This window comes from Periophthalmus magnuspinnatus, chromosome 15 (genome assembly GCF_009829125.3).
Source record: "Periophthalmus magnuspinnatus isolate fPerMag1 chromosome 15, fPerMag1.2.pri, whole genome shotgun sequence".
NCBI lineage: Eukaryota > Metazoa > Chordata > Actinopteri > Gobiiformes > Gobiidae > Periophthalmus > Periophthalmus magnuspinnatus.
The window spans coordinates 6,299,587-6,326,189 of record NC_047140.1 but is presented as its reverse complement, the minus strand read 5'-3'; the positions used below and the strand labels follow the sequence as shown (position 1 = coordinate 6,326,189).

General features: G+C 38.5%; 1 protein-coding gene across 3 annotated transcripts in view; it reads left to right on the top strand.

Annotated features, from left to right (window-relative positions):
- The window catches only part of mark1 (MAP/microtubule affinity-regulating kinase 1), a 73,353-nt gene that overhangs the window by 12,630 nt on the left and 34,120 nt on the right, over nucleotides 1–26,603 (top strand). For all 3 annotated transcript variants that reach the window (XM_055227355.1, XM_055227354.1, XM_033979799.2), the window contains exon 3: nucleotides 3,809–3,862. In XM_055227355.1, the coding sequence (XP_055083330.1) occupies nucleotides 3,809–3,862 (54 nt within the window). The remainder of the gene's footprint in view (nucleotides 1–3,808; nucleotides 3,863–26,603) is intronic.

Sequence of the window (26,603 nt, the reverse complement as noted above, 5' to 3'; positions counted from 1 at the left end):
GGTTACTTGTTAGACCAATCACACTGTTCCATATACCTCCAGACTCCTTCCCCTTAATCTCCCCTTTAGTCGTCCAGGTACTTCTAAATTTAGCAGCTCAGTTCAAAATATGGTTGTAGGCAATTAAGCGCACTAAATACAGAGGTTACTTTTGAAGCCATAACATTTTGCACATTTGTCAGGACACTTAAACAACAGGTTTTTATTGTAAGGTTAATATAGTGACGAAAATATACTCCTCTACTTTATGAATTTTGACAAGAGCAATAAAGCTTTTCTGACTCTAAAATTTGGATATTGCTACATCCCCATCCCCCGAAATATTCAAATTGTTTACCATGCTCCTCTGCCACGTGTATCAGTGTCTGAAATGTGAAACTAAACAAACAAACTCATATGTCTGTCAAGCCTGTAGCACTGAAACCTTCTAAATCAGAGCTAATGCTACTTCCTGCTTTTGTCTGTGGCATTTGTGATTCTCAGATTAGGAACACAGCTGGATAGAACAACAATGACTCTAACTGTGGTTCATCAGGGCCAGTTTAAATCCACTTACGCTCCACTTGACACTGCACCATCGTTGCAGTACAGTCTGTAACAAGGGGGCACTTTGTTGGCAAATGGTCTATACTTTGAAACAATTATAAAAGTACAATTTGCAGTACTTACTGAAGAAACTGGATGAATAGGCTTTGGTGCATACCTCAGCAGATAAAGAGAAAGTGTATTTGTTGTGCATGTAAACGTAGCCACTAACAGACAAGTGAAGGAAGGTAGAGAAGAGGAGGAAATACAGTGTTCCATGTTGAAAACCCCATTGTTGTATTAGTTCCTTGTTTGTGACTAATGGTTACCACTTTGACCTTCTTTCATTTTCAAAGCAGTCATGATCTCAAGGTACTGCATTACATAGTCTGTACTTAAATTCACGTGGAGGACATCATTCAAAACATATTTCCCCATTTTGCGGCCATAACTTAACTTCTTGGGCTGTGCGATTAATACAATTTTAATCAAAACAAGATTTAATCATTTCAGATCCAGACTAGAGATAGACTGATATATTGTTTGGCTGATATTTTGACTTTTTAGCTTATCCGGGTCGATATTTTATTTTTGTTCTGCTGCCTAGAAAATACACACAAAGTTTTATATTAACACTTTAATTTAAAGAGATAGCTGCACAAAACATGGCCACGCAGGTCTCTTAAAGGTTTGTGGTAAAAAAAAAAGGGGCTTGGGGAGAGTTTGTTGTAAATTTTAATGACATAATTTGGGGAAAATTATTTAAATCTGCCTTACGTATTGGCCTCAAAATATCAGCAGAGCTCATCAGCTATTGGTTGCTCTGGATTCTAATCAATTGGTATCAGCTATGAAAAAAAAACCAAAAAAACATATGGGTTAATCTCTAGCCCAGTTACTATTTCTTGTGTTAAATTTTATGCATATGTTCATGAATTAATATTGAAAAAATATGTATTTGTTTTTAATGAAATAAATTAAAAATAAAGTAAAAACTGGGATAAATAAATAAGATTGTTTTAGATTTTTTTTTTGCGTATCTCCCAGCCCTTCCTCTCATTGCTCTGATTAACAATACAAGTCAAAAATCAAAAGAAAAAAACTAAAAGACCACTTTCTTGACACTGATGCATTAATTTTTGCTGTAACTTTCAATAACTGACTTCAAAATTTTGTAGATCTATTAAGTAATTTGCAAAATCTATATCTACAAAACTAACAATGGTCATTTGGGTGAGATGACACAGAAGCCATTGCATTACAGAACATATTTGGAGAGGTCTACAGTTTGTATAGCTGTAAACAAGACCCCATTGATACAGGTATGACATGTCCTAAATAGCCACTTATGTGATTTGCAAACTTTGACCATTCACATCTTTCATCCATTCATTCTTTATCAGTATATTGTATCAGAACCTCTTATAAAACTGCATTAGACAATCAATGAAGCTATCTACTCCATAGTGTAAACAGTAAAATCTATGTTAGGAAAAGATCTGTAAAAAGCCCTGTGCTCTCCTATGCTGCAAACTAAGTGCTTTTAACCAACACAACACTGTAATCACTCGACTCTGACCGCAAACCCTCAATAATAAACTCCCAGCGCTATTCATTTCCAGCCATCCTCACATCTGCATAACTTTTACCAAACAGACGCCACCACTTTACGCGACGAGCTCGAGCGTTTCTCTCCTTTTGGTGCAATCGCGTTATAATGTGCTTGTGTCAGTCACTTTATGTATAATTTAAAAGGTTATCTGGTGAGTCGGCAGTATGGATCGGGCTGGAAGTTGCTGATGCTTGGTTGGCATTGTGCACTTTGGGGGATGGACAGAACTGAATGCTGCCTATTGGATGAGAGAATATAGGACCATCAGTGGAACACCAGTCTGCAGCATAGACTGTGTATAGAATCGGACTGTGTGAGTGTGAAGTCACCCGAACGACTGCAGCCAAGTGAAGCACATTGAGGCTAGCAGTTATAGAGGCTAATTTGAGTTTCCAACCAAAGAGCAAACCAGGAGAAAGGTTGCTGAAGGTCCTCGCCCTTTCCCACCCCTTGGTTTGGCAGATGCTTAGCAACAAGGCGTCATTGCCCAATTTGGCACCCAGTCTGATTTGGCATCTCTTTAATCTAACCCATTTAACTCATTTGAATATGTGTCCTGCGAAGCTTAAATGTATTTTATCAAAGTTTGACAATTCCACCAAGTTTATTCTTAAAAACAGCAACAAAAATATGTGAATTTGACCATAATCATCATAGTTAGCTCTTTTACTTATGAAGTCGGCTCTGCTCTGAAATTATTTGAAATTATTTGATTAAATTTGTCCTAACCAACATATCTGGGCATGCGCTTTTTGACAAACGGTGTCGGGTAAGGTTCCAAATTGGGCAATAACAAGGTGCACTGTCAGTCAAACCTGTTGCGGGAGCCAACCTCAGGGAAAGAAAGAATGTTATTTCGCTGTCATTTATGTTCATACCTTTATTTACGGACAAAATGATGAAATAAAAACACCATGAGCAGGTTATCTATGTCCATCTATATACAGTCTATGGCCTGCAGACATAGTTGCATATCCACTGTTCTGGCGTAAGGGCAAATACGATGTTTACTCCGAGTCCATTAGTATCAAATAGATGCTGTTGAATGTGTGAGAAGTGATGGCCTCAAGCTTGAGTTCTCTATATGTTTTGACAAAGGTGCAATCTCACTGTAGAATGGTAACTTAATAAGATATTTAACAAACTGAAAGTGTATCCGCCACACCTTATATACGCACATAGCAACTGGAGAATTTATTCCCAGGAAGACTTATATTTGAGGTGTAATGAATAATTAGCAGTTTTTGTTAAAGGTGCACTTGGAGACCTTATCACCTTTCGTACAACGTTCCAACTGTACAGCATCAAATCGATTTTATATAGTGCCAAAATAACTCAAATATGCTACGTGTGTTTACATTGCTATTCAAAAAAGCATGTGTTCTTACTGTAAACGGGTCACCTCTTCACAGATCTGGCTTGTAACTGGGCCTGGTGGAGTTTCTTCCTTGTCTCCATGGAGATAGATGTTTTGTGCCAAAGCCTAGTGACTGTAAAACTTCTTAGGCAACACATTAACATCTCCATCTCCACAAAAAGTGACATAATACTCTTTAAAACCCATAGTTACTTCTGTTTTACCCTTTTTGGTACAGCAAATACAGCCAAAGGTTTATCTTCGCATGTTTTATTAACATTTCATGCATCTTTCTTTCTGTTTTGTCATTCCAGGTGGCTGTGAAGATCATAGACAAAACCCAGCTAAACCCCACTAGTCTACAGAAGGTAAGCCTCCTCTCCTTTCATAATACCCGTTAGCGCACTCTGTCCATTGCCTAATCTAGTTGCTGCTCTTTGAACCGTGTCTTCTGCCTTTTATATAATATGATTCAGATGAAGTCAGCAGAGCCTTGTTTAATCTCCGCTACTCCCCTCTCCCCACCTGTCACCATCCCCTCTGTGTTAGGTCGCGGTTGGGGCTAAAAATACCCCCGCCTGCCCGCCCGCCCGCTCTCCCGCTTGTTTGTCACTTAGCCTAGCCTAGCCGTCATGACCAATTAGCATGAAGACCCGACGAACAGTTTCCCGATTACTGAACCCAAATCCAGTTCTATCCCTCTGGACATATCTACGCACACACAAGCTAACATGGAAGATCGTGGAAGCTAGGCGGTATTAGCATGTGCTCGCATTATGTCAGGGGTTATTGTACGATACCATAGGAGATGCTACCTGGTGGATGTGTTACATATGTTTATGTCAGAGTAGCTGGATGGGGTCTTGTGCTAATGGGAGGTACAGTCATTTCAATGCAGAATAGGTCTTGATTTTGAGATTTTGGCAGTTATATACATAGCTTTCTTGAATGAAAGTTAGCACAAAATTTTGCGCATTGTCTGAAAGTAAGAAATTATGCAAAAGTGTTTTTTTAAGAGCTTTCCTAATGATTGTAAAACTGTAGCCTATTTGAAGTTGTATTTTGAGTACCTTAATTCATGCATTTTGAGTTTTCTTGTGTGCTCAGAAAATTTTGGATTGTGCTTATCTCATTCTTGTAGATCAGGCATGCCCAAACTGTGGCCCAGGGGACCAATTTTTCATGGCCCATGTTACCTTAAACAATACTTTTTACTGTACATTTCTGACAATTTACTTTAACAAGGCCATATCAAATATTTAATGTGTCCCATTGAGGATGTAAGCATCAATAAAGGTCTTGTGACTCAGTCAAACTTGTAATAAACACACAAATTTGAAGTATTCACTGTATTGGTGACCAGTCTATGGTCCTCAATCAGCCCTCAGTTTTGTCTGTGTTTTTATATGTGGCCCCTAATGAGAAAAGTTTGGACACCTCTGTTATAGGTCATTTAATCAAGAGAAGAATAAAACTTGGATTGTACAGACTATTGCTAATGCAGACAGTTACCTTTAGTATTAGCATGGCCGCACAATGGAGTTAGCTTGCCTGTCATATCTTTTACACAGTAGTTCAACTCTTCAAGCTATTCCTGTTTTTCGTTTCCCAGCAGCATCCCTTTGTGAATCAAATATTGCAGTGGATGTGAGCCGTGTGGGTGTAGCCTACTTCAGTTCACAAAATCACTCTGACATTTCGCCCATTTTGGAAAACAGAAATGTAAACTAGGCTTGAGTAGAAGATGCTACTTCCTGTTTTCGTTTAGTTTTCCAGTGATTCCATGTTAAAGGACTTGTACCAGACTTGTTTTTCTTCTAGTGCAGGAAAACACCTTTAACTCTGTAGCTCACATAACAGCAGCTGAGGAAAAACAGTGTAACGCTCAGTTATATAACCTGTACATGTTGATGGATGAGAACAATAAAGAAACAACTGCCATGGACACACAATTTTATCCGATCAGAGATGTTGTCGAATGAGAACCTTGAGGAAACAGCTGCCTTTAACTATCCCAGACTGTTGTTTCTTTATCGTTTAACATCAGAGTGAAAGAAGAGATGATTGTGGACAGGGCTGATGGTTCATTCTGAAATGTTCTTCAGTCATGGTTCAATACTGGGTGCAGCTTTAAAGGCGCTGTACTTTTTTACACTCTTAAAAACACGATAAACAGAACGATTATCATTTTAAACAGTTTGAAATGGTCCAATTCCGATCATCATCCTTATGCGGAGCTCACACTGAAATCAGACTCTTCAAACTCGTTAACGCACAGCAAATTTTGTCAGAAGTTCACATTTTTCAAATCGATGTACCACACTCAAGAACACTCGAAATGCGCTACAGAAACTTTGGATCAGCCTAGATGTCCGCCCCACAGACATAAACAGAGATATCTAAGTCCTTTTGGCAACTTTCAGAGGCCAGAGCTTTTCATTCAGAGATTTTCATGCTGATTTGGAGACAATAGAACACTTTATAATTCATTTTGACCCCAGGAGGTTTCACTTTATCACATCTCATTTAGCCTCTAAACATTTTTACAAAGATATGTGTACTCTGATGACCTGATGAACCCAACAAATTATCCAACAAATTACCCAACTTGTTAACTATTTATTGACTGTACCTCCCATATCCATTTTAGCTCTACTTTTAATCAGACATAAGTCATGTTGGAGTAAAGTAATCCTCATCCATCATCAATAACAACAATTCTCATTCCTAAAATGTCTGCTTTCTCACAGTGAAGACCCGAGCCGCTCTAATCAAATGAGCCTAATTGTGTTGCAGTAATGTAAACCAAAGAGACAGATCAGTCCTGGTCTAGACTGCTGGTGCCTGCATCTGAATCTTTATCATTCTTAGCACAATACGCTGTCTGCTATTGCTTCACACTCACATAATCTTTACACTAATTGACTTGGAACATAATATGATTTGGGATGGCTGTTCTTCTGCCAGTTGTGAAAACTTTTTATAATTCATCTGATCTTTTTTCAGCTGTGCTTATGAGTAGTAATGTTTTGAACAAATTGTACCAGTATAAGGAGTTTTTGCACACCAAATGCTTTTAGTTTGGTAATAATTTCAAGTATATTTGCTATTTCCACTATGAATGAGATTAGAAGTGACCAAATCATATAGTCATAGCCGTTGAAATATTATATTGTTTATTTTTTTCTTGTGTAGTATATAGTATAATTTGCACATCCAGGACAATATGGCTTGAATAAGCGGTGGGCTTTGGTGCACCCAAATCATGTTTTGGTGCACCCAATTGTCTCCGCTCGTCTTTGGTGGTATGAAGTTTCTAAACTTAATCTTTGTCCCGGTTTCACTCTGAGACATACAGCCCACAATTTTTAACTACAACTCAAGATTTTGCCCATGATCATAAATCTTTTGTCACAAATGACCAAAATCATGCAGTAGATGCTTTAGGGCAATTATAAAGTGTTTTATTGTCCATGAACCAGGAAGCACTCTTTTAGCATGCTAGTTGTTCTTGGTTTATCGTGACAATAAAACTCCACTCTGATCTCTGAAAGTAGTGAAAAGCTCGTATAAACTCATTGTGGGGAATAATTAGGATGCTCGGAATGCATAAGGTAATTGAGGAAAATCTTTGCACCACCTCAAACTGTTTAAAATGAACTATTGCTTTTCACAAGACAGCAAAAATCAGCTACCTTGCCTCGTATTTACAGCTCCTGTATTATGCTAAATTGACTCTTGAGCTTTTAGCCATGTTATAATCTTGTTACCTCATGAAAAGCACACCTGCAGTTATGTTTTGTTTCATTCACACGTTTGAATAATCCTGTGTTATTAGTCTGTCCACATCTCCAAAGATCAAAATGGTCTGTTCCACTAACTAGGGGTAATTTTCATGTTAACAGCTTTTACCTTTAGTTCAGTAGAGATTGGCTATTCCAGAGCTGAAATCATCCAGATGATTCTAGTGAAGGTGTATGGAGTTAAAAAAAAACAAAAAACAGTGGAGCACTTCCTGTGTTACCTCATGACATCACAAGGTGGAACAGAGTGTTTTCAGTTCGAGCAAGAACATAATCTGCAGGGTTTGTGTGTTAAACATGTGTGAATGAAACAAAACAAAACTCCAGGTCTGTTTGTGATGAGGAAACAACATTATGACATAGATCAGAGAACAGCATAATATGAAGAAGATTGTATTTACAGTCTGCTGTGGGCAACTGACATATAATTAGTGTGATATTTAGTGTAGCTAAATACTAAACATTTATTTTCTTGTACATTTTGCACACATGGTCCTTGTGTGCTTCATGATATTGTTTTTTCCATAAACAGCACAGTTGTGTTACATATCAGACAGGACATAGCAGCTCTGACACATCATGTGATCTAACCAGCCAATCACGGGCCAGTATTTAATTATCAGCACAGACTTCAGATACAGGAAAGAGAGTGGACTTAGCAGAGGTCATCTGCCTCGGGCTTACATGGCTATCCAGCTAATTATTTTATTTTATTTCTAGGCCTATAGTCTATTACAGAAATTCTTGGTTACCTAAAGACATGCTCTTCTGATCGATCAATCGAATAAAAAGGGGCATGACAAAAAACTATTAAGTATCTCTGTGTATCTGAACCAAACTGCACTCACAAGTCTACACCTACATGGGAGTTTATGCAAAAACATTATTATTATTATTTATGCAGAAAAAAGTACTAAGACACAATGTATTTATATAAAAACAGATTTAATGAGTTTAATCTGCATTTTTACATATAAATACCAAAAATTTATTATTTGACAAATATGAATTTCAGTTGACACCATCCACAGATTAATCGACTAAAGGCCCACAGCTCTACTATTTTCAATGTGTAGCATGTGTAATGAACTAACATGGCGACGCGTGTATGTTTGAGTGTCCCGTGCTAGCATCTATAGATCGTGGTAATGCTAGCCGCGTGTGCCATCTGCATTGCAGGAGCAGGTCTTCTAGTGCTGCAGTTGTCTCCAGAGTGGATCGATCGTGTTATTGACTTAAAGAAAGCGTCTAGTGCTTCTCCTTCAGACAAATCAGCTCTTACTAAAATGCACGCTGGTCAATGTTATAGAGGTATTCATAATTCATCAGATTGTTTCTGGGGGAGTGTAAATGGTTTTGTACCCCATAACTGCAAACTGTAGTACCTCCCAAAAGTCCCCGTGTTTATTCACTCTCTGTTCTTATATGTGCAAAACAAAAACATATTTAACATAAGCAGAGTCGTGCCAGCCTGTTTGGACAAATAGATTTACACATACTCAGGTTTAGTGTCTTAAGACATTGTGTCTTATTGATGCTTTGGCTGCTGGAGAATGTCTGCATTTGAAGTCCTTATCCCTGTGAATGTATGCTAATAACAATGCATTTGTTTGTTGAATGAGGCCAAATACAACTCCAGACATGTTTCTGATGAGGGGCCAACAATGTAACATGTTAAAAGCTCAAAAAAGTTCATTCTACATAATGTGTTTTTAATGGAGTTGCACTAATATGTGGAGTTTTGATACAAGATACTTTTTATATTGTACTGCCATTATCTTTTAAGAAATACCGCTACCTCTCTCCTCACTCCCCAGTAATTATTCTAAAAATTAAACTCTTTATGTTGATGTTCTTGAAGAGGTACCATTGGGAGTATTCCAACAAAGTCGCTTAACAAGTCTAGGCTTATTCTGAAATCCTGATCTGAAACTAGCTCCAGCTCCAGCTTAATCCTCAAGTCGTTCGATGAAAGAAATAAGCCTATAACAGAACTATTTGCATGTAATGAGAATTAGCCAATCAAATCAGTGCATACATGTGGGCGGTTTGGGTTTGACAGGGAGCGAGAGATGGGGAAAAGAGGAGAGATAGACAGAGGTAATGAGGGAGCGCTCAGTGAGAACCCACTGAAAAGCAGCTCATCCTCAGGGTCCAAACAGCGTCTGTCTGTGTGCAGAAGCTGTACTGCCTCTCACAACAGACACATGCGCAAGATCATTTTAATGAAAGAATGGCCATAGGCTTTTATATGATTTGTGCCTTTATGATGAGCGCAGAGTCCACATGTGTCCAGCAGGAGCACACGGCTGGTGCTCATTAAAAGTCTCAGGCGACACTACTCTTAAGTCATTTTTAAACAGTATTCAGACAGAGACGTGTGGATTAAACACAGATGGGGGAGTGCACATGCTGAAATGTTGGATTAAAATGTTTCTTTTGACATTCCTGGAGACAAAGCTAAAATAATGTTGACAGTTAGCATGGTCCCAACCAGGTTTGTGCCTGGGTGCTTGTTACTACGGCAACTCTGGTTAGTCACTTTGATGGAACAAAACTGAGGATTTGACAAACTCAGATTACCCAAATAGGACAGGCTTTCACTTCGCTTCACGGAATACCCCCATTGTGTGTCACTGCAGTGTGAATGAGGCTCTGTGTTTGTCAGTGTTTAGGAATTGTTGGTGTTGCAAGGTATTTGACGATATTATTGGCAAGGCAGAGAGCTGGAAGCACTTAAAGGGAAGGTATGTAGAATATTTATTTCAAATTTCATCAGGATGGCCTAGCTGTGTCCCTAGATACAAGTGATGCAATCAAATATGGCTTTTACTGATAACAATGTGATGGCCAAGTTGCTGATGTTGACATTTGGTGCTTTAATTCTCAAGACAAGCAGAAGGAGCCTCACATGAGACCTTCATTAGTTTTCCAGTACTAACGACTAACACCTATTGGAAAAAAACCCAAAATGCCTCCCTCTGATCTGAATGGTCAATACCTAAACTCCAGCACCTGCAACTGATCATAAATCAGTGCTAGTGTGGCCTCTGCAGCTCAGAGAGTGAATTCTGGCAGTTCTGAGCTTTCACATGAGGCCTGTCCATAAACTGAGAATGAGAACTTCTCTGTCTGCAGGTTAAGTCACTGGCAACACAGGTTCAGTTGTGACTGTGGTTCCTTTTTTTTTTTTGTTAAGGCAAACCTATTGTGCTTGTGTGTGCTCTATAGTTATAATCTATTACATATGTGGATCATTATGTTTAATTTCCAGATTTTAAATTGCAAAATTTATCTCAAACCACTAAATAAAATAAAAAAGTTGGCTGACGTCCACATTAGAAAAGTATGGTGCCCAACGGGAGCTGATGTTGCTGCTATTGTCGTCACAACAAAGACTTGTTGCTATGGATAGCTGCACACCATGCTCGCAAGAAACAGATTTATTTATTTTTTTTCATTTGTACTAAAATGACTACGCAGTGCTGCTGAATCCTGCGCATATCACGGATTAAGAAAATAAAATTGGAGAAGGAAATAAGTACAGAGCAGTGGGCGTATGCTGGTGAAAACAGGGATTTATCCTCAATATGGCATCTGGAAAGTAAATAATATATTAATATAAAAGATTAATCAAACATGCACAAATCACTCCAAATAAACCTTTGAGTCAGTAAATGGTGAGGGAAAACAACTATAACATGGTTAAAATCTCTGAAAAGTCCATTTTGCAGAGTAGGTCAGCTTTAAAACAGTAAGAGCTCAGACGACATACAGTCCCCTTAGAGTATAATTCTTTTATATATGTCTGTGTTATATGTTATCTAACAAATAATGCCTCAAAAATAGAAAATCAAAGGCGAATTGAATAGTAGATAATTTGATCAGCTCACATTCTTTATTACTGAGACCATGACTGAACAAAGCATGCATGATAAAAACCTCCTATTCCCATAAATGAGCTGAAATAGCCCGCCTGGCCCATGAGCCATCCCTCTTGCATCCTGGTTTCCATTTCACTGGTTTGAAAGCCACACTGTAAATAGCTGAGATCGCTATTTTCAGACACTGCCATATGCAAGAAGAGAGAGCGTAATTATTAATTCAGTGATTCGGGCTTTCTCCACATGTGAAAAGGTCCATCCTAACCTAACCTTATATGTTCTGAGCCCATGTGCTGAAGGACAACCGCCGTTTTTGTTTGGATTCTGAAAGAGAAGCGTGAATCATATTTGTTCTGATAAGGTCCAGTTTTTAATTTTAGCCCGTCAAAATGCCACTTGTGTGTTTTACCATGTCAGAGGAGAGGCTGTTGGCTCCATCTGGACACGTGGGCACCGCCAGTGGATTCAAACCAAATGCATGACAGGGAGGTTTTTGGTTTAATGTCTGAGTCACTGCAGCACATATGAATCTGAAAACGAGCAGCACATGTTTAACTCACCACAATGAAGATAGAGATAGTGTTTTTATCTAATAGTCAGTGATCATCTCGGCTCTTTTTAATGGAGAGGTCTACAGACGGTCAAATGTCAGTAAAAGCATGTGGTTTGGAGCAGAGTTCAAACTTTAAAGGAAGGAATTTTGACATTTTTGCTTTGTTTTTTAGTCTGTATTGTTATGTTTATGAAAGTAAAGGCCCTGTACCCGTACGTCAATATACGTCTGTTCTGTCTGCATCTAATTATAACGCATTTTATTGTCCGATAAACAGGAAGTAGCATGCTAGTTGTTGCTAACTTTACCGTCAAGACAAACTCTGGTCTCTGAAGTTTGTTCACGTATGTTTTTTACCAAATTAATATGTGCTCTGGGCAGGGGTCTTCTCTTTTTACAGGCCTCAAACATTTAATCATATGGTGAAAACACGCTGCCTTTAGAAACAGAGGCTGAAACATCACCTAATGTCTCTGTTACTATGCTCTGAAGCTGCTGGACTGTGTCATTTTACCATATTAACACATTGTTAGGCATTTTTAAGTAGGCCTTTTTATGTTTAGCAATAATTTGATTCAACTGGGGCTAAATTCACCATATAACACAGTCTAAATTGTGTAAATAAAAACATTAACACTGAAATTTATCGATATCGGGATGAGACTGGTATCAGGAATTGCAAATATAAAAAAAAAACTCGGACCGTGAGCCAAAAAACTGTATTGGGACATCCCTGATCTGCACTACTCATGCCTGACTTTCTTTGTTGTTGTTTATTGTCCTATTTTGCTTGCATCTCTTTTCATTACTCTACAGGGTCAGTACCATTAACAAAAACCCTGAAACGTCATGTTAAACACTGCACCAGCTATATAGCGTGGAAACCTGTGTCCATTCTACATTCCATTGGCTTATATGATCAACTCGTTAGCATCGTCAATGTAATAACACAGTAACGACTAATCAGCGCTGGAAGAAGTACTCGGTTTTATTACTTTTTACGATGTAGATTACGAAGTGCTTTACATGGGGACTCAAAGTGAACATGATTTTTTTGATGTTGTTCTGTCACCCAAGTTTAATTTTAAACCTCCAGAGCCTCCGTGCTGACAGTAGACGAGAGGCATTTTAAGTGTGAGTTGGACTGGGAACATGTGATTGGTCAGTGCAAATGTGTTAATAACGCCTGGATGAGGTTTTCACAGTTTATTCTGGTTACAGTATGCTACGGAGGAATCGGACCATCTCCTTCAAATCTCTGACTATAGCAAGGTGCCCAAATTATTACACAAGGATTTAAGATGCAGAAGAGTTACAGGGAAAAACATTACAATCTTAGTGTCTTTGCATAGACTGTATATATAAATGGACATAGTTAACCTGCTAGCTGTCGTGTTCCAAATAGGAAGTGATCATGGGCTCGCTTTCGGCTCCATCGATTCTGGCTCCAGTTCACTTTACATTGAAAGGCCCCTCTCTCTGTAACTGCTGCTGTCAGACTCGTCATTTTGGTCCTAAAATGTTCATATACGTGATCCTGGTATTTTTGTTTCACTCTTGTGTCCGTAACTCAAGATATGAACATTAGTAAGAGACAAATCAAGTGCCTTCTTTCCCCAAGGTCACTCCCGCTAGCATTAGCATTAAGTTTGATTGACAGTCTCGCATCCTGCTAAACCAGCGATGCAGGCGGGTGGGGGCGTTACCTTCAACCGCCTCACTCCGGATTGACTCTTTGGTTGCTATGATACTCGTGGTCGGAGTTCCTAATATGAAACTCTAGCTTCGATGAGCTTCATTTGACTGGAGCTGAATGCTGTGGGTGACGTCACACTCACTTAGTCCACTTCTTTATACAGTCTTTGGATGTTTGTCATCATTTTAATTTTGATTATAATTCTTAAACACTTTAGCTTTAATATTTTATAATCTGCTTCTTCTAAATGTACACTTCACTGCAATTTGTCAGATTCACCTGTCACTCACACAGGGCTGGATTGAGCTGACCAATAAGAGGAGAGGGCGGGAAACGTGGCTTCCATCTGTCTGTATTTGAGCTGCTTTAAACAGAAAAGAACGTGTCATATTATAGGTAGATTTTGGATTTTCACATATTGCAGTTGTGATTCGATTTGTGATTTATATTTTAAAAACAAATTCAGGAGCCTTTAACATTTCAGAGAAGACTGGTAAGAGCCGACGCACTGTACAAGAATCCCAGGTGTTTTTTTGCAGAGGACACTTCATATATAAAAAACTGCAGTGTTTGATAACTGCGCCAATTCAAATTGAGATGGTGATTTGATTGATCACAATTTATGAATGATGAATTAAAATGAATAGGTTAAGTTTACTCTAGCCTCGAAGTGGATGTGCTTTGGCCTTTTTCTTGCCTAAACAGTTTGATCATAGTTTGATTAAAATTCCCCCACTGTTTTATTAATAACTAATCTTCCAATCTAATTTCCCTGGCACAGTTTGATTGCCTCTTGCTCGTCTCCTGTATTACTCACCTGATAAAACTCTTTGTATTTTTCATTTTTTGTAACAGGAAATGAGGTAATCCGTGCTCCCAAAGCATCGCCTTTTCTCAGCACAGGAAGTACAGCTGTGGTCAGAGGATGTCACCGTCGGCATGTTTTTTTTTCTGCATTTTAGCCCCAAAATAGGCCTCCCCTTTAATCCCCTCTTACTGAGAAACTGCGCTCCTCGCTTCCCGCCACTCTAATCTGTAACCAAGAGTTTTTAGTGCACCAGCCAAACAATGCAAATAATACTGGACTGTAAAGGTTTGGAAGAGCGGAGGGACTGACGGGAAAAAGAACTAAAATAAATTGGTGGTAAAACGACTATAATTTATCAGAGGAGCATCATTGGCCAAAGAAACAGCAATGCCATTTTAGGTTTTATGTCAGAGAGAGGATTAATTACATAACCAGGAATGGTTTAAGCACAACTTCCATTTATTTGCTTGTCTGCATCTAATTATGAAGTGTTTTATTGTCTGATAATCAGTGAGTGCACGTTAGTATGCTAGTTGTTGCTAGCCTTACTGTCACTGCTAACTTCTGCACTGGTGTTTGAGAGTTTTAAAAAGCAGTTATTTGCTCAGAATGCACAAAGTAAGTGAGGAATAAGTTTAGACAACTGCAAACTGTTCTGTTTTTCACCTTTTTAACCCTAAATCACACCTTCACAAAACTCCCACTGTGGGAGTTAAACACATTCTGCTAAACCTGAAATTCATTTGGCTGTAAAAAATCATTCAAAAAGTTCAATCAAGATCTCATGATTATGAATCATATTTAAAACCCTTTAATGAACCCTTTAACTCTTCAACGTTTGGTCAAAAAGTCACTGTTTTTCAAAGCTCAAATATCACAAAAATAATTCAGTTCAATTGATTCAAACCTTTTTATTTGTTTTTTGTTACAACCTGGTGTATGTGAAACACTAGCAGCAACTATTATTTTTGTTTGCAAACATCATATATGAAACTATGGGGGACTTTGTGCATATATTTTTACACTGACATGTGTCTTTTTATAATAATTTAAAAGTCTGATTCTCTGAGTATTTTAATAATTTCAATAATAATTAGTTTTATAAAGCTTTTATAGAGCTCTTTTTGGACACTCAAAGGCACTTAACACTGCAATATTCTTTCAATGCTCTGTGGCGGTAAGATATTTCTGTAGCCACAGCTGCCCTGGGGCAGACTGAAGGAAGTGAGGATCTGAAAACTGTGCCATCGTCCCTCTGACCACCGCCAATCTGTTACACACCATATTAATACTAGTAAATGTGTGTGAAGTGTCTTGCCTAAGGACACAATGACAGTGTGTCCCAGAGCCACTGCGGCACCTGCATTCTTGTGGTCTCCCATCCAGAACAAACAAGGCCCAACCCTGCTCCACCTCTGAGAGAAAAGGAGATAGGACATTGATAAGGAGGTACGACTGCCTGTAGAGCCTAAACTGTAACTACTTCTGATAATACATGACTTTGGCTGCACTTGGCTGGACTCACATACCCAAACAGAACTGTAAGGTTTTATGACATGATGAAATAGTGTGACATATTCCATAGAGTCAAGTGTATGAATGAGCAGGTTTGGCACTTATGTATCTGACTCTGTATCTCTGCTGTTCTTACAAATACATGGTGTAAAAGTCCCGTAGGTTCACAAACACTCACCTGACGTCATGGAGCCCTGAGGGGAGGGACTAGTGCCAGTGTCTCCGCAGGGCAAAATGACATGCATAAAAATGACTTGATCATTCATAAATTATGCCAGGGAACTAATTTGAAGTCAGAGGGTTCAAAAAATATATAGAAATGTACAAAGTGTACACTTACACTACATTTGTATATATAAGTGCTTTACACTTTGTACAATGGCAGGTTGAAAAAATAGTGATTATAATGGGAGTCAATGAATATTTTTTGTGCACAAGCTCCCACAAAGGGAGTATTTTTTGAATGAATAAGAAAATAGGAACATGGGAAAATATTAAAACACTAAAAGATATTTCACCGTCAAAAATCCGTGCATTTGCATCAAAACTGAAGAAGTTATGTACAAAAATAGAGGGTTAAGAGAGTAAAGTAAACTGCATCTTTAAGTAAGGGCCTGACTTATGATTTTGACAAATGACAATTTTTAGTAATTTTAAAATGTTAATATGTTAATAATAACAATAACAGAATCATGGCAGACAAATCATTTTTATATCAACATGCACCTTTTCACTGGGGGGCCAATATGACAAAGAAAATCTTGTGTTGATTTATTACAGTATTTGATTATATTTTATTTTGCCTTAAGTATGTGTACAGAAGTATGTGCATAGAAATATGTGTATAGAAGTGTATGTATGGAAATATGTGTATAGAAGTAAAATATAATGTAATGCTGTATAATAGGCCTGTATATGAAAATGATGATATTCCGCTGTTTGGAGGGCCACAATACAAATAGTTTATCATGGACAAATACTGGAATTACTGGTTTTGTGATGCAGTTATGATTCTTATGAGTATGTCGTAGTTTCATTTGTCACTTTGCCTGACTTAGACTGTGTATAATTTAATGTTTCAAATGTCTCTCACCCTCTGACTGGTTTGTCCCTCAGACAAACATCACAGCCCTGTCATCATTTATCAGCTGTAGAGGCTGAGGGGGCGGGCCCTCTAAATGCCTCTTGTTTATGTGTGTCTTGCTCCCGCCACTCTGCATTAGCCTATGACGCACTGCCCAGCCCAGGGGCCCGGCGTCCAGGGGCCCCGGGGTCCAGGGGCCTTTAGATGAGCCAATGAGATGAGACAGACGGCAAATGAGTCATGAAACGAATCAAATGTGGCCATAGCTGCATGTCTTTACACGCTCTTTAGCACCTTCAGTGCTTTTGTATAGGAGTATGTGTTTAAAAGTGTGTGTATAGATGTATGAGTATAGAAGTTTGTGTATAGAAGTATGTGTATAAAAGTATGTGTGTAGATGTGTGTGTATAGAAGTATGTGTATAGAAGTATGTGTGTAGAAGTTTGAGTATAGAAGAATCTGTATAAAAGTGTGTGTATAGAAGTATAAGTACAGAAGTTTGAAGATAGGAGTATATCTGTAGAAGTATGAGTATGGAAGTATGTGTATAGAAGAATCTGTATAAAAGTATGTGTATAGAAGTATGCATGATCATGTTTGGTTCTGGGTTGAGACATGACAGGGGAGTAGGGACCTGACCACTATCCCTCTGTATAAAAGATACAGAGATATATCATTCTGGATTTGCAGGAAAAGCCTTTTTCTATCATTTTCCTCCTGGGTTTGCCTCTTTGTGTACAGACGCACACATCTATTAGTTGTACCGTGCATTCACTTCTTTAATACATTTTGACTGGTTATTAAATAGTTAAAATAGCCATGAAAATAAATGTATTTTTTATGTTATACAATTTATCCTATGGTTTGCACAGGTTCAACATGACACTAGGCCTGGGACGATATTGAAATCTGGTGTCTTTATTATCATGGCCAAAAAAATTGCGATTAACGATTATATCACGATAATTATTAAAGCTGCTGACAGTTTAAAAATATTATGGATATGAATAATTATAATTTTAATATTATGAATAAGTTCCATATGTAAACCACTTTTATATAATTGTACTTTTTAATCAATGAAAACAAGTACAATCTAGCTACAGACTGTATAAAGAAGTGGACTAAGTGAGTGTGACGTCACCCACTGCGTTCGGCTCCAGTCAAATGAAGCTCAACGAGGCTAGAGCAGTTATAGCAACGTTAGCAGCATGGTCAGTCAAACCTGTTGCTAACACTAGATGGAGCAACCTCAGGAAAGGCATTATTAATGTTCATATCTTGATTTACAGAGAAAATAGCGAAATAAAAGCACCAGGATCATGTAGAGCGGGTTAATATGAACATTTTAAGACCCAAATGATGAGTCTGATTCGATGGAGCCAGATTCGATGGAGCCGGAGATGCGCCCATGTTCATGTCCTATATGGAACGCGGCGTCTCGCAGGTTAGCTATGTATGTTTATATATACAGTCTATGGATCTAGCGGAGAACATTATGGATAAGTAGCTTTTTTCTGCACACTCTGGAGATATAATATAGATAATCTTTTCTGGCGTTTCTCACAATTCTCTAAAATGTCCCCCCTTTTTTTCTCACCAAAAATGATTATTTATTGTCCCATCCCTACATGACACCCAGTTATCTTTCCCTCCTGCTGCACTTTATGTGTTATTTTCTTTAGTTGGTACAGCGGACAGCTTGTATCGCCCGTCACACCCCACACCCCGTGCCCATCTGTGTGCCTCTGCTCCTCTTATCCAAACAGCACTTACTCACACATGCCTTTAATGCACTGTTTGTCCACACACGCACTCACACACACTCTTATTAGCAGAGGAAGGCACGCCGACTCCAACTCATCCCATCAATAATAAGCTCCGTGTTGGCCATGCAGCTGTGTTCTTGAAATAGAGTTCTGGTAAGCGCGGTTGCACCCTCTCCTCTGTCTCTCCTGTATGCCTGGGTGCTGTATTGGGTGGTGGGGGGGGGGGACCCTTCTGTGGTAATTACTCTGGGTGCCCCTGGGTGACTGGAAGTAGGTCACTGGCACAGGCTCCTGACAATCAGACACAGTGCGATGGATGCGTCTCCGTGTGCACAATAGGAGTAGTGTGTTAGGCATTCCCCTCCATCAAAAACCAAGAGGGTCATGTGACAGGGATGTTTGGGTTCTTTGGAGAAAAGTTAAAATTATAGCTGCAATCGAAATCGCAATTTGACTGGTCGAAATGGCCAAATCGCAGACAGTAAATCCATAATGACATCTCTGTGTTTTATAAATGCTATCGTATATCAGTTTGATCCCCATGCCCTCTGTTGCGTTTGGTTATTTCAGTAACACATGCGAAACAAAGGAGCTCATAAGACACCTAGCATTTGAAAGATAAATAAAATCAAATTTCTCTCAGCTCAGATCAACAGTTTAATGCTTGGCTCACTGATTCTGCAGAAATCCACAATGTTTTTCAGCGTCCTGTGATATTTTTTCCTTTGTAAAGTGTGTATTGTGGATCCCAGGCAACTAATTTCCAGTGCAAACAACAACATATCCTCTCAGTAATGTGTAAATGCTGCTAACCCTGTAGTTTAGATCTCTATAATTGTGGTACTAGTTTAGCGGTTCATCTTTCAGTTTTCTCTCTAATGTTAAAAGCTCTGTACCCATATTTTCCTATGTATTAGAGCAAATTATGTCTTGCCCCAGTACAGGTATATCGCTTAAGCAGCTCTTAAGGTCAAAATATGTAAGCTGCATGTTGTCTGCATCTAATTTTTTAAAGAATTTTATTGGCAGATAATCAGGAAGTGCACATTAGCATGCTAGTTGTTGTTAGCCTGACCATCAGAGCAAAACTCACTGGTCTCACCGGAAAGTTGTGAAATGCGCTTATAAACTCATCATGGTGACTCATTAGGAAGCACAGAATACAGATGTGAATTTTACACACATTTCTACTATTAAAACATAAATTGCAAATCCAGTCGCAACATTTGTCAGAATTATTGCGATTTGATATTTTAAAACCCTACTAAAATGTTCTTTTTAAATGTCTCCGAATGGTTGGTATACTTATTGATATTGTGTCATTTATTTTGCATTTTGACTCATCTTCAGGGGCAGTGGGAGACCGCGGCGTCTCTGGGTAGTCTTCTTCACATCTTGAGCCAGGATCCTGGTCGAGTTTACCTGGAGGATTAGCCCATTGTGCATGTTTTAGGCTGAGGGGAAAAACCCGTACAGACACAGGAGAACGTGTGCAGAAGGGAGAGTTTGAGAGGATTTATACTATTGATTTAATGCTAACCACCCTGCCATGTTCACTGTTATTGGCGTCACAAGTCAGTCAGGAAGGGCATCTGATATAACATTTATTGTAAGTGGGGACTTCTCATTTCATTCTACTTAAGGGCAGATGTGGCTATAGTAGTTTACTAAGATCGAGCAATGCACATAATTGTACAGCGACTTTATAAAGCAAATCCATTATTATTTCTATCTTCACTGCTCATTCAGACTCTTCAAAGCCTCTATGTGTTATCACCATGGTGATAGTAACCCTGCTGCTAATGAATCACTGTATAAACCTTCAGTCCTCACTTTTACCAGCGAAGGTTGTCTGACGCCCAGTCAAAGTGAACGCAAATAGACCCTTTTCACAGAGCAGTCTGGCTATTTCAGGTCCTCTTAAAAACTGCCCCATTCATTGTGTATTGGAAGCAGAGTCGCTCTAAAAATCAATAATTAAATACCAGGCAGTGGACAGCACGTTATGATTGGTGATCACAGACAGCAGGTCAAGACCTTTAGTACGATGTAAATACCTCACCGGAGGAAGCCTCTGTGTTTAGAAAAGTGGGTATTTGTGTCTTGAAGCTAATTAGTAACATTAAAATAGCGCTACAGTCAATTTTGCTCCAAAAAATGGTCATTAGATGTATTTTCATGAAGTTGTTTTGTGTTCTATTTTGAGATCTTGATTAGAATTAGCAATACCTACTTTTATAAACACACAATTTTCCTCCAGTTAAGCGCTTACATCATCGTAAAGGTCTTAACATGCCATCTGTCCACTGTCTGATATTTAAATATTGATTTATTTTAGTACGACTGCTAAATCCCCATAGAGAATGAATGGTGCAGGAAGAGCGGCTCCGCACTTTTTCAGAGAACTGAAACTAACCAGGTAGCTCCGTGAAAAGGTTCTACTGAGAGATTGCAAACTTAGGTGCCCAGAAGTATTTAAAATAGCTCAAAACATGAATCCACCGCTCTGCTAATAATGTGTTGACACATTCCCTGTCAGCGTTGTTTGTTGTACATTGTTAGCTGGTCATTTTGTTTTACCTGATTTGTATCCGGCATGAGCGGGCAATTATTACTGGAGCGGATCAGGCTAGCCAAAATCATTATCCCCGTTAGCCTCCACCGCGGCCGCTGCACTATTGAGCCCGTTTCGACTGTCTGCGTGTTTGTTGTTTTGGCTCCGCCCCCTTCAGATTTGTTCTCATTTTTGTTTCCAAGTGGCTGCACGCGTGTCTCCCATGTGAGGGGCTTTAGGGCAGTGACGCAGATGCAGAAGGGTGAGAGGGGAGAGAGGAAGAGAGGGAGAGAGGGGGAGGATGGCAGAGGCAACGAGAGTTAAAAGATAAAACGTGGATTCTACGCTTTAGTCTGGATAATTGAATAGTGCCTGGTTTTGTATGAGCAGAAACTGGACAATATATGAACAGATATTTTGAACTATTGGCTTTATATAGCGCCGTTTAAGACATTTGATATGACAATAAATTAAAAATGTGATAAATATATTGAAAAGTGATCATTTTAAGGTTAGGCCCACACAAGGTCCTTTGCATTTGACCCATTCTCCAACTTGAGTTAATTAACCCTTTAAGGACTGAGCACATTAGAATTTCATCAGAATGTACTGCATTTTTTCCACACAACTACCTCTATTTTACATATCCATCTGTATTTTTTCTTTGACGCATTGAATAAGTGACTGGGAAATCCCTGCGGCACCTGCGCTCTCATTTGTCATCTTTGAGGGACAACGTAAGCACATTACCGTAATCACAGTCAAATATTTAAAGAGCCCCGTGCCTAAGCTTTGAGATGCCGTTAGAATTTACATGATGACACAATTGGTTGCAGAGTTACGGTAATGGAAAGTCCGCAACTGTGCTCTATCGGCGACAGTAGCATGTGCCTTTAAGTTTGTGCCTTTAAAGTGAATATGTTATGCAAGGTCAACATTTTAGAGCTTTTAACCATGTTACAGTTATTTCTCCTCACTATTTAACCACTTGAAATTGTATTTTGAGTTTATACTTTATACTCCCATATTCAAGACGTCATCACTCCAATCAACCCATGGTTAAACCTGTCAAGACCATCTGCAGAACTTGAACTTATACATTTATGGGTAGCAGTGCAAAACTAGAGGTTATGTTGAATGTTTTGGGTAGAGCAAATTGTCTGGTAATAGTGAAGATCATATTGAAAAGACTAAAGTGACAAAACAAGGAAAGCGTGTAAAACAGAACTAAGGAATAGACTCGATGCTCGATACCAATTCTGATACCACGATGATAATAAAAACATTCTTTCTTCAGACAATAGAATGTGATTTTCAACATTAAATAAAAGTACTTTCCCATGTGGCCTCATATCTGTGTAATCCCTCAGTCGAGTCCAGTAGGTTCCACAGTGGTCCATGTGTGTATACTAGTCTATGTGTCTTGTACTTGTTCTGATACATCTCAAAATCATTCTTAATCTATCCAGGAAAGGTTCATTTCTGTCCATGAATGTGACTTTCTTAGTATCGATACTTGCTCAAATGAGTATCTAGTTTCGATAATGGATCACGAGTCTGAAATAAAGATGAATTGAATTGATACGATCATAGAACCCACAAAAACCCACACTCACACTTGCAAAGCACAGTAATAATTAACGAGTCATTTTGTATATAGCAGCCAGTCAGTACTCTAATGATTAACATATTTTTAATAAGGCTTCAAAGAAATGATTAGACTGTGCATCCCTTCATTACATATTTTAATACTTATGGGATTACTGAATGACATTTCCACAGCTTAGTGTGTAATTCCCACTATAAAAACTATCCTAACAGAAAAGGGTAAGCGTGTACGGGCGGACGGGAATGCAGAGACTGAACAGCTGAAAGGTCTGTGGGCTTGTTCTCACTGGTGGAGACAATGACCTAGAAACCTGTCCCAAACCCAGCTCCTGCACTTATGTAAGGACAACAATGTCGTTCACAAAGTTACACAAACAACTGGGACAATGGGTGTTCTTACTGTGATGTCCAAATGGTTCAATAAAAAAAGAAAGAAAGAAAAAAAACACCTAAAAGTGCTTTGACCCTTGTTGGCATATGATATAAGAGATGACTGGGTAAGCGTAACACATTTGGAGAGCTAAAGTTAGATTTTCTAGTTCAGGAGTAAAGCCGGATGCCCTCCCAATCAGTGGCGGAACGTAACAAATTAAAAGTAGTATCAGTAGTACATTTTAAGGTGGATGCTGTTTACTTTTACTTCACTACATTTGAGAAAAGTTACCTGTAGTTTCTACTCCACTACATTTCTGAACAAGCAAAGTAAAATACTTTTTATTATTGTCTGAGACCTGCTGAAAAGGCTGAGGGTTTATTTTTAACACGTTCGTAGTTTGAGCAAGCAAAAATATACAGATAAAAACAACTAGGAAGAAAACTATTGATTCAGCTGTTTCTGTTGAAGAAAATTCAGCACAAATCTTTATCAAAACCACTAAACCTGAAGCTTTATTAGAGCTCAAAATAAATACATGGATGCTTTAATACTTTTACTTAAGTACATTTTCCACCTGATTTTGCTCCAGTGTCTGTACTTTTACTTAAGTAACAAAATTGAGTACTTCTTCCACCACTGCTCCTCACTGCGACAAGTCATTTTCTTTAACTGGGCTACATAAGCAACTCAAGAAGCGACACAACAATGCACTCAGGTGAGGTTAAAACAGGTTTGTACACTTTAGAATTCAGTTAAAGGAGATGTTGTAAAAACATGGAAAATATAACTTTCATTTTAAAGGTTTGCAGCGGTTCCTCACTTACCTTATACATTCAGAACATCTTTCCCCCATGTTGACTTTATAAGCTCTTTTCACAGCTTTCAGAGGCAAGAGTGAAGTAGACAACTAGCATGCTAATACGCACTTCCTCTAAAGTGCTTTGTAATTAGATGCAGACGTCACACATCTGACTTATTTTGACCTCAAGGGCTACTTATGCAAGATGTTTACTGGGGAAAGACACAGTTTGCTCAAATTCATGGCAGAAAAATCAGGTACAGGACCTTTAAATCTACCTGCTTCAACTCAGTGACAGAAATAACTTTATTCATTGATTTATTAGTATTTTTTGTTAAAGATACACCATGTAACATTTCCGTTAGGAGTCGACCACCTACTCGTCTTCATAAAGATGGCATTGCTTTGCTTAGGGCATTAATCTCGTGTCTCTTGTATTCATTCAACTACAGCGTTTCTTATTGTTCTGATATACCTTGTAAAACATGCATTCTTACTGTGAACGCCTCTCCACAGATCTGACCTGTGACTTGGCCTGGCAATGTCACCCGTTTTCATTTATTTAGTTATTTCGAACACATGTATCAAGTATACTTAATGCACATTTCACTTTTTTTAATTTAAGCTTGAAAAGGAGTGGGAAGAAGAAAACATATTAAATCCCACCCATATCAAGATAAATTTAATGCAATAATGTGGAACAATCCAGGCAAAGCAATATACATCCAGTGACATGACACAGCACCCTCTTGAAAAACAGCATCTTGCTCATTTGCATATTAAAAGTGACTAACGATACACCTCACTAATACGATTGAATTTGCCATTAATATACATTATGATATTTTTGGGTATTTTAAGGTCAGATGGAGCATTTAAATATATCATCATTTGGGCTCAGTGTTGTTGTATTTTTCCTGTTATAATGTAAGCTGTCTCCAAATTTGCCTGTGATGCCCTCCCGCCGTGCACCTGTAATCACTCCTCACCTCCTCCGCCTCCGTCATTAGCACCGCTGTTTGTTTTGGTCTGCGTCTCATAACATTGTCATCTCGTACCGCTGCCGGGATCACGTCCTGTTGTGGCGAAGTATACAACGGCTAAATCTCATATTCTGTCCTACAGTACACGGGCTCCTATGATGAAATGTTGTACTTTCTGACCCCAAGAATCGACTCATTTACGCAGTTTGCTCGGAGTGACTCATGGAGCTTTTTTCAGGCCACTGCAGCTATCGTCCTGACGCTGCACTGAGGCCAGATAGACGTGTATACCTAGGTTCTACTGCAAGTACAAAGAAATATCTGGGGGAAAACAAGGCTGTGAACTGTAAACATATAGCAAGCTATTTTGGCAATTTACTAAAAAGTCCCAGGATGCATTGCTGACAGATAGAAATGAGCTATTATTTCAAGTTGAGAAGCATTCAGTATTCAAAGCATTAACTCACAAAAAGGGCTGATGAATAAAAAATGCTTTAAAGCCTCACCGTGTAACTTTTTAGCCAGAAAGAGATTAGAAATAGTTTTGTTTTGTTTTTATTTTGGATGTTTTTATTGTATGTATTATTATTATTATTGTGTATTTATTGTATTATTATTTTATCAACCAACTAAAATGTGTTCCTTTAGCTCAAATATTTCACAGTGTGTCTTATTTATTTACTTATTTATCTCCAGGGAGAATGTTTGTTGAAGTTTGGTTTTAATTAACAGTATATTTTCATGGAATAATGCAGGTTATGCGCCACCGCCAAAAAGTTACACATTGTTGCTTTAGAGGCGCTGTACCTGATTTTGACTGTCTTAAAAATATTTGTGAATTACGAACATCCTAATTATTTACTGCGATGAGTTTATAAGCACTTTTTACAACTCAGAAACCAGTGCAAAGTTTAGCTGTGACAGTAAACTGGCATGCTAATGGGCACTTCCTGATTATCGGACAATAAAATGCATTCTAATCATATGCAGACAGAACGCAGGCCAGGGGACTTATTTAGACTTAAAGAGCTGCTTATACAATATATCTGTACTGGCCCAAATTTTGCGCAGATACACGGAGAAACAAGTTTACACAGTAACTGCCACCGCTGGCTTGATGCTGTGTGTTTATAGTTTTGTCAATGTGAAGTGATTGGACTGTCTGTTGTTTATTTTATGTCTTCATCTCCATTGTTTGTCCAGCATGAATTTCCACATAAGGAGGCAAATCTCAATCCTAATCCCAAAGAGTAGTTTCTCCTGTATACTGAGAGTGCTGCTGTTAATGCCTGTGTGAGAAAAGTGTATAAAGTGTGTGGTGAGGGGTTTTACAGCTGCAAAACATATAGAATAGTTGTAAAAAAAAAAAAAAAAAAAGCTGACTACTTCACGGATTTCGCCTATTGTGGGTTATTTTTAGAACGTAACCCCTGTATACTGAAAGCGTAGTCCAGTTACATTACAAACTCAGTGGTCCAGGTAGGTTCATAGTGGTACATGGGTGTATACTAGTCTATGTGTCTTATACTTGTCCTAATACAGCTCAGAATCATTCTAAAACTATTCAGGAAAGGTTCAATTTTGTCCTGTGAATGTGACTTTTTTATTATCAATACTTGCTCAAATGAGTGTCTTTAGTTTCGTGACTAGTTTTCGTAACATTTAGTATGTAATTTT